The sequence below is a fragment of the Chrysemys picta genome, chromosome 1, assembly GCF_011386835.1.
Source record: "Chrysemys picta bellii isolate R12L10 chromosome 1, ASM1138683v2, whole genome shotgun sequence".
Lineage (NCBI taxonomy): Eukaryota > Metazoa > Chordata > Testudines > Emydidae > Chrysemys > Chrysemys picta.
In genome coordinates, this window is record NC_088791.1 from 56536478 (window position 1) to 56548835 (window position 12358).

The 12358-nt window shown below is 43.6% G+C and overlaps 1 protein-coding gene across 5 annotated transcripts in view; it reads right to left on the reverse strand.

Annotated features, from left to right (window-relative positions):
• Window positions 1–12358, reverse strand: part of ADAMTS20 (ADAM metallopeptidase with thrombospondin type 1 motif 20) — a 185196-nt gene that overhangs the window by 105993 nt on the left and 66845 nt on the right. For all 5 annotated transcript variants that reach the window (XR_010590518.1, XM_065557469.1, XM_065557482.1 and 2 more), the window contains one exon: window positions 11296–11400. Coding sequence is in view for 4 of the 5 variants with exons in the window: in XM_065557469.1 (XP_065413541.1) it covers window positions 11296–11400 (105 nt within the window). In the remaining variant the exon portion in view is untranslated. The remainder of the gene's footprint in view (window positions 1–11295; window positions 11401–12358) is intronic.

The window sequence follows — 12358 nt, forward strand, 5'->3', positions numbered from 1 at the left end:
GTTGGAGGGGGGGTGAAGGGGGTATGTAACTGGATAGGATAGTCAACATTACCTGGGTAAAGAAACGGGGGCAGGTTTAGCTTCTCAGTACACAAACTATAAAATCACAGGTTACCCTGCTCACTCAGGAACTTTGCTTTCAAAGCCTCCCGGATGCACAGCGCTTCCCGCTGGTCTCTTCTAATCGCCCGGCTGTCTGGCTGTGAGTAATCACCAGCCAGGCTATTTTCGTCAACCTCCCACCCCGCCATAAAGGTCTCCCCCTTGCTCTCACAGAGATTGTGGAGCACACAGCAAGCTGCTATAACAATGGGGATATTGGTTTCGCTGAGATCACAGCGAGTCAGTAAGCTTCTCCATCTCCCCTTGAGACGGCCAAAAGCACACTCCACCACCATTCTGCACTTGCTCAGCCGGTAGTTGAAGAGTTCTTTTTCAGTGTCCAGGGCGCCAGTATAGGGCTTCATGAGCCAGGGCATTAGCGGGTAGGCTGGGTCCCCGAGGATGACTATAGGCATCTCCACATCCCCAACAGTTATTTTGTGGTCCGGGAAGTAAATACCTTGTTGCAGCCGTCTAAACAGACCAGAGTTCCTGAAAACACGAGCGTCATGAACCTTGCCCGGCCATCCCACGTAGATGTTGGTAAAACGTCCCCTGTGGTCCACCAGTGCTTGCAGCACCATGGAAAAGTATCCCTTTCGGTTAATGTACTGGGTGGCCTGGTGGTCCGGTGCCAGGATAGGGATGTGAGTTCCATCTATGGCCCCACCGCAGTTTGGGAATCCCATCGCTGCGAAGCCATCTATGATCGCCTCCACGTTTCCCAGGGTCACTACCTTTGGCAGCAGTACATCAACGATTGCCTTCGCTACTTGCATCACAACAACCCCCACGGTAGATTTGCCCACCCCAAACTGGTTCGCGACTGACCGGTAGCTGTCTGGCGTTGCAAGCTTCCACAGGGCTATGGCCACTCGCTTCTGTACACTCAGTGCAGCTCGCAACCGGGTGTCACTGCGCTTCAGGGCAGGGGACAGCAACTCACAAAGTTCCAGGAAAGTTCCCTTCCGCATGCGAAAGTTTCGCAGCCACTGGGATTCATCCCAGACCTGCAGCACTATGCGGTCCCACCACTCAGTGCTTGTCTCCCGTGCCCAGAATCGCCGTTCCACGGCATCAACATGACCCATTGCCACTGTGATGTCCTCGGCGCTGGGTCGCCTGCTTTCTGACAGGTCTGTGCTACTCTCAGACTTCAGGACATCACCGCGGTGCCGTAGCCTCCTTGCCTGACTTTTCTGCATCTGCCTCAGGGAAACCTTTATGATAAGCTGCGAGACGTTGAGAGCGGCCACAACTGCAGCGATGGTCGCAGCGGGCTCCATGCTCGGAGTACAGTGGCGTCCGCGCTGTCAATGACTGGAAAAGCGCGCGAACTGTTTTCCCGCCGGCGCTTTCAGGGAGGGAGGGCGGGAGTGATGGACGGATGACGACAGTTTCCCAAAAGCACCCTCGACTCATTTTGTTACCCAGAAGGCATTGCCGGCTACACCCAGAATTCCAATGGGCAGAGGGGACTGCGGGAACTGTGGGATAGCTGACCACAGTGCACCGCTTCTAATGTCGACGCTATCACCGTTAGTGTGGACGCACAAAGTCGAATTACTGTCCTTAGTGTGGACACACACGTTCGACTTTGCAATATCGATTACAAAAATTCGATGCAAGTAAAATCGAACTACTCTCGTAGTGTAGACAAGGCCTTACTGAACCATTTCCAGTTGCTATTGCCAGCTCCAAGAGGCAGAGTTAAGGATCCATTGTGGAGGTGGCATGTACCTTAACTCTTCATTTCTGAGTTTTCAGCAGTTTGAGTATAGCTGAACTCAAAGTTCTGGAAGAACTTTGGCACCAAACAAAGGCACCAACCAAATAACAATATTGTAATGTTGCAGTAAGTTTAATCAATAACAAAAAACATTTTCTAAATTATATATATATAAAAATATATATAAAATGCATATTTTTTTACAAATTCCATGGTGCTGACTCCATTGGTGCTTTGTGTAAGTGTAGCACACCAATATGTAGGTCTAGGGCCCAAAACAACAAAAATAATCCCCCCCCCCCAATGTAGGCTGTCACTCCATCCCGAAATCACCACATTTTGCCACGTGACATATCACACATCTTCCCCCAGAGCACTACAACACTTAGGAACATACAAACTAATTAAAAATTAAGTAGACCTGTTCAAAAATGGAATACATATCCCATTGTAAATTCCAAGATTTCAAAATTTGTTTTCATCCCAAATTGAAACAAAATGTAGAAATATCTAAATTATTGCAGAATGAAAAGTTCCATATATTTTGGATTGAAACTTTTTGTTTTTACATATTTGATCTCAGCAAAACATTTAGACATTCCTGAATCAAAAGGTTTTGCTTAGCCTCGGTTTAACATTAAAATGCACATACCTGAGCTGCCACTATGCTTCACTGAAGCTGTGGTTTGGGCACCTCATATCCTTCACTATCAGCCATGGGCAGGCTCTTTTATCAGACTATACTGATTTGGTTCAACCAACTAAAAAATGTTTTGATTCACAACAATAATAAAATACTTTGTTTAGATTCCCAACAGAAAATTGAAAAAAAATTTTAGCAAAACTGATATTTTCCCAAAGAAAATTTTGATTTTGAGGAAAGCATATTTTTCATCGAAAAAACATTTCAACAGAAAATTCTGACCAGTTGTAAAATGAAATCAAACCTTGCCTGTATTTTTCATACTTTCAAAGCTGCATAACACTGTTGCTTTCTGATAGATATTATTTGACAATTTTTTTAGTACACAAATTTTAAAGAAATAAAAACAAATGCAGGCACCTACATTTCAATTCATGTAAAGCTAATTTGGCATAGCTCTTAAGTCGGTCAAGATGCAAACTCATTTAGGCCTGGTCCACACGAAAACTAGCACCAGGTTAACTAAAGGTAGAATTTTAAACCAATACAATTTTGCATGTGGATACCCTTTGGACAGTGTAAGCCTGACTTATATTGGTTTAGCTTGTGCTTGGTGTAAGCTAAAAGATTTATATCAGTTTAAACCTGATTTATGAGTGTCCACACAGAGGTTTTCATTGGTTTAACTAATTCGGTTTTGGATTTAGTGCAACTTCTAAGGACTCGTCAATATTCAGAAGAACTGCAGAATGGATTTTGTAACAGCCCCATTATGCTGTATCCAGTTAAACATGCTGGGCTTGTCTACACTACAAAGTTAAATCGACATAAGGCAGCTTACGTCGACTTAACTATGGAGGTGTACACACTGCAGTGCTCCTCCCGCCAGTTTAACTCTCCTGCTACACTGACATAATAAAACCACCTCGACAAAAGGTGTAGCACTTAGGGCGACACAGTTGGAGTGATACAGTGTCAGTGTAAACACTGCATTACTTATATCACCCTAAGTGGCCTCCAGGAGTTGCCCCACAATGTGCACCGTGACCGCTCTGGTCACCAGTTTGAACTCTGCTGTCCTACAGCCAGTTACACAGGCATGCACCCCTCCCCTTTTAGAGCTCCCAGAAGTTTTGAAATTGCTCTTCCTGTTTGCTCGGCATGGAGAGCTCACATAGCATTTGCCTAGCTGAGCATGCCAGCTCCATGCAGCAAACGCACTCCTGCCTGGAGTACAGGAGAGGTGGTGGATCTCCTGGCTCTGTGGGGAAAGGAGGCTGTGCAGGCACAGCTCTGCTCCAGCTGCAGGAACTGGCTTGGGGCATGGAGGAGAAGGGCTATGATAGGGACATGCAGTAGTGCCATGTAAAAAATCAAAGAGCTGTAGGAGGCATAGAAGAAGGCAAGGGAGGATATATCACTTCTACAAGGAGGGGGCTGGAGTCAGGGTGGTGGTATATGGGTTGGGGGCTGGTCAGGGCAGCAGTCAGGCTGGAAGCTGTGGGAGAATGTGAGAACTGGAACCAGGAAGGGTGGTGGTATATGCGTGGGAGAAGCAGTCAGGATGGGGGCTGTGGAGGAAGGTGGAGGGTGGGGTCAAGATGGTAGTATATGGGTGGAGGACTGGGGGAAGGAGCAGTCAGGGTGGGGATCAGGGTGCTTAGCCTCAGGCTGTGGGAAAAGAGGGCATGGTTTTAAAGAAGAATGAAAAGAAACAGAATTAAATCTTTCCCTGGATAAGTAAAAACAGATACCACTGCCATTCACTTTTTTATATAGATGTAAACAGTTAAATTACTGATGGAGGATGGGAAAGTGGTACAATTTTTGTACACCTACCGTAGTTTATTCATTAAAGAAAAGAGATTTACTTCTCTTGAGGAAGGTTTTTGTGTTAAAATAAATCCCAGTTTTCAAGACATCTTTACTTAAAATAAATTGCAGTGTTACATGGCTCTGTATAATATTATGGATCAATACTGTATTTCCATTACATTGCACATATTCAGAATTGGAATGATCTTCTGTTATCTGGGCAATATGATTTGGGTCTCTACCTCCACAGTGATCACAGATGCACAGTGGTATACTTTTCACTCTCACCTCTGTTAAAGGAAGGAGGGAGATGTGCCAAAAGCAGTTTTCAGAAAAAAAATGGACCAGTGCTTCCAATTACAAGAATCTCTGTCTTTCAACTGCACCTGTAGTTATTTTTGCTCTGATATGCTCTTTTGAATTTATTGCCTCAATTCTGTATTGAAGTGGTAGTACTGAAATGTATTTACAACAGAATTCATAAAAGCTAGTAGCTGGAGAAAAATCATAAGCAAAGAGGATCAAATCCTTTCCTCTTTTCACAGGTGCACAAGTCATGATATAAAGAGAAATCACTGTAGGGAGGCAGAGGAAGAGAATCACAAGGGAGTTCTCTGTATACTTCATACTGCGGTGTGCTGCATGTGAGTTACAATACACTACAACAAATCATTAGATAAAAATATAAATAATCTCTATCTGAAACAAGTTCATATGTTTGAGGTTTGTTTTAATTGTGGCTGAAACCTTCTCTAATCATACAAAGCTTAATTAGAAAAGAAAAAGCATTCCAGGACCGCCTTACACTTTTCCCACCCCCATTCCATGTATCTTTCGGGGCTGCTGCAATACCCAAGGCGCTCCACTCCGCAGGAGATTAAACACGACAGCCGCACATACACCCAGCTGGGAGAGACTCGGTGTATGTGCTTATGAATTCCCTGTTCCTTCCCCTTTAAAGATACTTTCCCCTGCATGTATGAAGGTTACCTCAGCATTACGTAGGTATGTTTGCATGGGTGTGGAATAAAAATCTACTTATAGAAACTGAATTTATCTTCATTATTCTCCATCATAGGGTGGTTGTTGCTAACATTTACCAACAATAGGTGCATGTGCATTGTTACAGTTGGGTAGGGTTACCATATTTTGTGCCTCCAAATGGAGGACACTCCACGGCCCCCGGCCCCGCCCCCAGCCCCGCCCACACCCCTGCCCAACCCCGCCCCCTCCCCAAAGTCTCCGCCCCCTCCCCTGCTTCCCGCGAATATTTGATTCGCGGGAAGCCTGAAGCAGGTAAGGGGGGGGTGAGGGGAGGAGGCGCGGCCCAGGCTGGCCCCCTGGCGTTTCCAGCCTGGGTCAGCTCGGGCCCTGGGGTGCCGGCCCCGGCCGACCACCCCCGGCCGCCCAGCACTGCCGGCCCCCGGCGGCCCGGCGCACCCCCCGGCTCCCGGCCCTGCCGGCCCGGCTCCCCGCCGGCCGGGGTCCCCGCGGGCCCGGCCGACCCGGCTCCCCGCCGGCCGGGGTCCCCGCCGGCCCGGCTGACCCGGCTCCCCGCCGGCCCGGCTGACCCGGCTCCCCGCCAGCCCGGCTGACCTCCCGATTTTCCCGGACATGCCCGGCTTTTGGGGATTTCCCCCCGGACGGGGATTTGAGCCCCCAAAAGCCGGACATGTCCGGGAAAATCCGGACATATGGTAACCCTACAGTCGGGCACACACAGCAATCATTTCAAGGTTCATAGCATGGTGCAAACAAACAACGCCAGGCTCAGCAAACTATAGCAACACATATTACTGTGGCTCATTGTTAAAATGCTCCTTCAAGGCTTCCCTCACTGAATAGCCTTTCTGTTGAGTTCTTCTTATAGCCTTGTGTTCATAACGCACAGCACAATACTGAAGAGCAGTGCAGGATCCGTGCTTTCTGACAGAGATAGCTGGCTCACAGGTTACCAGAGCAGCTGAAAAGTGGCTGGAAACCTAGTAGAATGCTCATGGAATGATGGGATTGAGAAACCTGCATCATGTGATGCTGAACCTGCCTCCATGAGCATAGTAAACCCTTCCCAAAACACCCAGAAGGCCAGTTGCACAGTGGGATAGCTACCCACAGTGCACTGCTCTCTGTGCTGATGCAAGAGCTGCTCCTGTGGATGCATTCCGCCAACACAAGAAGCATAGCGTGGACATGCAAGAGTGGTTTCATTACAGCGGTGGCTTGTACATCAGTGTAACTTAAGTCAACTTAACTTTGTAGCAGTGTCACTGAAACGCTTTTTATAGTGGCAGTGCTGAAAGCCAGCAAAACTATCTCCAAACTTTTTACCTTGCGCCCCCCCCCCCCCCCCCCTCCAGAGCTGAGGCTGGGAGCAAGGCCGTGTCTCCAGTAGGGGGGGGGGGCATGGACGGGGTAAGGGGGCCGAGGCTGGGGCCACGGCTGGGGGCAGGCACGGGGCCAGTAGCCAACTAGACATGGAGCCGTTGATCACTACCTGTTGAGTCCGACAATCTAGCCAGCTATCTATCTACCTTATAGTCCATTCATCCAATCCATACTTCTTTAACTTGCTGGCAAGAATACTGTGGGAGACCGTATCAAAAGCTTTGCTAAAGTCAAGATATATCATATCCATCACTTTCCCCATATCCATAGAACCAGTTATCTCATCACAGAATGCAATCAGGTTGGTCAGGCATGACTTGCCCTTGGTGAATCCATGTTGACTGTTCCTGATCACCTTCCTCTCCTCCAAATGCTTCAAAATGGATCCTTGAGGACCTGCTCTATGATTTTGCTAGGGATTGAAGTGAGGCTGACCAGTCTGTACTTCCCCAGGTTCTCTTTCTTCCCTTTTTAAAATATGGGCACTATATTTGCCTTTTTCCAATCGTCCAGGACCTCCCCACATCGCCACGAATTTTCAAAGATAATGGCCAATGGCTCTGCAATCACACCCGCCAACTCCCTCAGGACCCCTGGATGCATTAGATCTGGACCCATGGACTTATGCATGTCCAGCTTTTCTAAATAGTCCGTAACCTGTTCTTTCACCACTGAGGGCTGCTCACCTTCTCCCCATACTGTGTTGCCCAGTGCAGCAGTCTGGGAGCTGACCTTGTCTGTGAAGACCAAGGCAAAAAAAGCATTGAGTACTTCAGCTTTTTCCATATCATCTGTCACTATGTTGCCTCCCCTATTCAGTAAGGGTCCCAGAATTTCCCTGACCTTCTTTTTGTTGCTAACATACCTGTAGAAACCCTTCTAGTTACCCTTCACATCCCTTGCTAGCTGCAACTCCTATTGTGCCTTGGCCTTCTTGATTACACCCCTGCATGCTCTAGCAATATTCTTATACTCCTCCCTAGGCCAGCAGCTGGGATCCCACGTGTGTAGCCGGGAGCGGGGCTGGCACCTGGGACCCCACATGCGGGGCCGGGAGCAGAACCCCAAGCACGGGGGCCAGCAGCTGGGACCCCATGTGCGCAACCGGGAGCCGGGACCCCCACATAAAACCTGGGGGTGCTATAGCACCCCCTGCAGCCTTACTTCCCACGCCTATGCTTTATAGTGTAGACATAGACACTGTAAGGAATGATTTAAACAACTTCTATTTCCCTTGAAACCTCCTTATAGCAAGAGGAAATTATAGTGAAATTACATTTCCAGTGGCAATACATAGTCATTCATAATGACAATGACTAGTCAGTGTGCCAGAGAAAATGTATAAGTGACTATTGCCTGGTGGTTAGAGTATTCACCTAGGTTGGGGAGACACAAGTTCAAGTACCTGCTCTAATGACACAGTGGAACAGCGCCAACAGGAGACATCGAGAGAAACTTGCCCATTCCACAGCCCTTTGGGTAAGGCACTCTCCTGCAATGTGGGAGACCCAAGCTGAAATCCCTTTTCCACATCATACAGAGGGGGAAACTGAACATGAGCCTCCCACATCCCACAGGGCTATAAATTGTAAGGAAGGCTGCTTCTTCCCCCACTACTCACAAAAATCTGTTTTGGATCGATTCTTTTTTGGATTTGGTTCTATTTGAAACGATTTACCCCCACTTTTTTCAGAACTGACAGCGATCCAAAAAAAATCAGTTATTTGCTTAGCTTTACCAGTGAGCAGACTACTCACTGGTAAAGCTACTACAGAGTGAGCATGTGATCTGGCTCTAAATTCACATTATGTTACCATGGTAACTTACTTTGATTACTGAGGGAAGGGGGAGGAAGCACCAGCCTTATAATATTTTCCATTATTGTACTGCATAATATTTTTTCTCAGAATCTTATAAAAGCAATCCCGAGAAATGTGTATGTTCGATTTAACTATTTCTCTCAAATCAGCCATTAGAAGTGTTTTCAGGTATTTCAGTATTTGTTCCTCTGAGCTGTAAATTTCAGCTATTCACCATAGCAAATGCCCCTGCAAACTAGCAAATATTCACAATGGTAAGTCTAGTTTTATTTATTATTTTTCTATAGTAAAGTCTCTGTGGAGCATTAAGTAAGCCAGGAATTCTAAAACATGTATCCTTCTCTGCTCCCTTGTGGGCCTGTGCTGGTAGGATTAGAACCCACAGATGCCTCCTCCTCCCATTGATTTTTGTGAAGCCCAGAAGGCAAACACAAAAACCACCTGGAAGGGATGGTACACAATGTGAATATCAATGTACTGACAAGTGGCTCTGGGAGAAGCAAAGCTGCTACAACTGGGCCATTGCCAGACATCAGCATTCAGAATGTAGAAGGAGAAAAGGGGTGGGGGGGAAAGAAATTTTCAGACATTCTGGCAGAAAGTCCAACAAGTTTATTTTGCGCCTGCTAAAATAATTAATTTTCTGTATATCCTCACATTTGTTAGGTGAAGAAAGTGCACTGTGATGAACTAGATGGACTATGCAGGAAGTGTAGAGTGAAAATGAACCAGTGTTTAAATGTTATGAAGTGATTAAAGCTGATAAGAAGTTCAAAGCCTGACATAAAGGTTCCCTTTATTCTCTGTTGAGATGCTGATTCAAACAATGCTGCATTTTACCTACTATTACTATAGGAAATGCCACCAGTAATGACTAAATTTACTATTAATATTATGTACTATTATTATTAAAATACCATTAATGTGTTCAACTCTGTAAATACCAAACATAAAAATAAAAAAGCCTCTGCTCCAAAGACCTTGCAACTAAAAAACTAACATGGAGAAAAAAGGTTGCCTTCAGCAACCCAGGAGTTCAGTAATAGCTGTCTATTCACTCACTTTAGTTTATTCTGTATTATTAACTTTAAACCTAGTTGGTATTTTTAGGAAAGTGAAACAGACAATTGGTTGTCAGGATTAGCCTTTATATTATAGCATAAGACTCATACACAACAATAGAGCAAGATATATTGATTAGATACATAATTTGTTAAAACAAAAAAACAACATGCTAAATCTAATATGCATCCGAAGAAGTGGCTGTAGCCCACGAAAGCTTATGCTCTAATAAATTAGTTAGTCTCTAAGGTGCCACAAGTACTCCTGTTCTTTAATTCTAAAAAGTGCTTTTAGGCTAAATTATTAACTCCTTAAAAAGCCATTTATATCTTTATCTACAGAGGCAGAAATGTTACAACATAATTCATAATAAAAAATGCAAAATATAGATTTATTCAACATTATGGCTCAAATAGAATGGCACCTCAATTACACTAAGCATGTCTTACTGGTTAGAGGCTAATAACTAGTGGTCATCTCCTATCCCCTTTGAAAACCATGTAAAATTTCTCACCAACTTTGATTGGCATAGAAGCAGACCCTTAAATAGGGACAAATCACACTTTATCACATTAATCATTGCACATGTTTTTGATTCTTTCAAAGTCAATACTCTAAATACTGTGATTATCTTCTCAATTACTAGAGAAAATTATTTAGTTTCACTGCAGTAATAACATAACAAAGGGGTTTTGTTAGGTTACATAGCAAAAGTACTCTGATATCAGTACATACTCACTGTAGTAACTTTAAAATAATGATTACACACAAGGTTTAATACAAATGTGATGAGCTCTCATCATATTTAATGAGTAATTCAGAAAAATAGGTTAAATACTGAATACATGACGGTTCAATCAGGCCAAAGTCCCACTGGCAGCCCCACAGTAACTTTTTTTTTTTCTAATTTTGCAAGATACAAGAAAATCATGATATTTCAGGAGATTAACCTTCCTTACTAATTTGTTATAAAACAAATTATATTATCAAATTCCCTATTATATATGTAGTATCAAAAACACAACAACAACAACAGAGAAAATCTGTAAAGATACAAAGTTACTGTACTCTGGGTGAGCAAATGAAATGTAATGGCTTATGATATACAGGAGCTCAGATCAGATTATTTGATGGTCCCTTCTGGCCTTAAACTTTATGAATCTATGAAAGCACATCAAAAATAATAAAACTAGGGCTCCACTGGGAACTGCTAGCACAGATTAATATCAAGCAGATTACTCAAAGGCGACTCTGCACAGATACATAGGTCAACGCTAGCAGTTCCTTATGCAGGGTCAGGGTCTAGGTTGGCAGATCACAACACCACCACATCAGCCCAGAGAAACCTATACCCTAGGAAATTCATTTCTGGAGCACGGTTGGCAGTAGAGAACTAACTGCTTAGGAAACAACTGGTCAAAAAGGACCCTAACTTTTGGGACCCCAGAAGTGAAAAGAGAAATAGCAGCTTCCCCATAAGGCCAACACTCTGTTGTTATCATTGTGCTATCCCTAAACATTTGTATGTACTGGCCTGAGACTGCAATCTGATAATATTTATGCTACAACATTATATGAGTTAGCCAAACTTTGCATCTAAGGTCAAGTGGGTGCCGCCCATACAATCAGTTTCCGGAAGTTGCAAGGCAGAGAAACAGTGGATATTCGACTTTCTTGTCAACTACTTCCATGATTTTACTATGAGTAAATATTGAGAAATAGCAAACGTTAAATCTTACCATTCCAAGACCACATTCTGTCCCATCAGCCAATGGCATATGCTGAGTACGACAGCCCTTGTGAATTCCTTCAGCACTTGTGCACCATAAGCGTTTGCATTGTTTCTGAAAAGAAAACAAAATTTCATTTCCTTTGCTACACCTGTAACATCATTTTGTTCAATGGCCTACATATTAATTACATTTCTCTTACCGCATGCATTTTGTAATGTTTGCAAATAGGAGAATTCTAAAAGCTATACTTAAAATATTGTTCACAAATGATACTCCTTATAAAACAAGAGAAGAGATTCTGCATAAGGAAAAACAAATAATATGGAATATTTTGATTGAACTCACTAGATTAGCAAAAATCAGTTAACTTCACATCATAACTTGGTATTTTATAAAAAATTAGAGGTTCAGGTTATTTACTACATATCATAAGGTCTGAATATAATCACCATGTAAAGCCATTAACTACTATTTCCACATAGTGGTACCAATTTATTGACAATGGGTTAAATTTCAAAAGTACCTTAATGAGCCTAAGTCCCACTGAAAATCACGAAGGCACTTTTAAAAACTGTATTCAATATGATTTCACAGATGCAATATACAGTACTGTAATAGTTCTGCCAAAACTGCAGACTCAATTCTCAACTGTCGCCAAACTAGGGTTAGTTGTCCCCAAGTGGATGAACAGGAAAAGATGGCTTTAACAACATTTGTGACTCCTCAATCTAATTCAACTTCTGGTGTAAATGATCATTGATTACAATGGAGTTATTGCACATTTGTCATTTAGTGTTAAAAAAATATTGAGTGGTTTTCACAGTAAGAGAGTATATGAGTCACACTATACATTTGTGAATGAGAAAGCCTAAAAATTAAATGGTCATAGGGTGTTTAATTTTATAGATTAAATATAGTTAAATAGAAGTGATAAGATTTTTTAAAATTAATATTGTATACAATACTATACTGCAAAAGAGGGTTTCAAGTTTATAGATTTTCCACCTCACAGATCTGTTTGCGTACGTGGAACATAGAACCTGGTCCAAAATCCCAGGATGTCCATGGA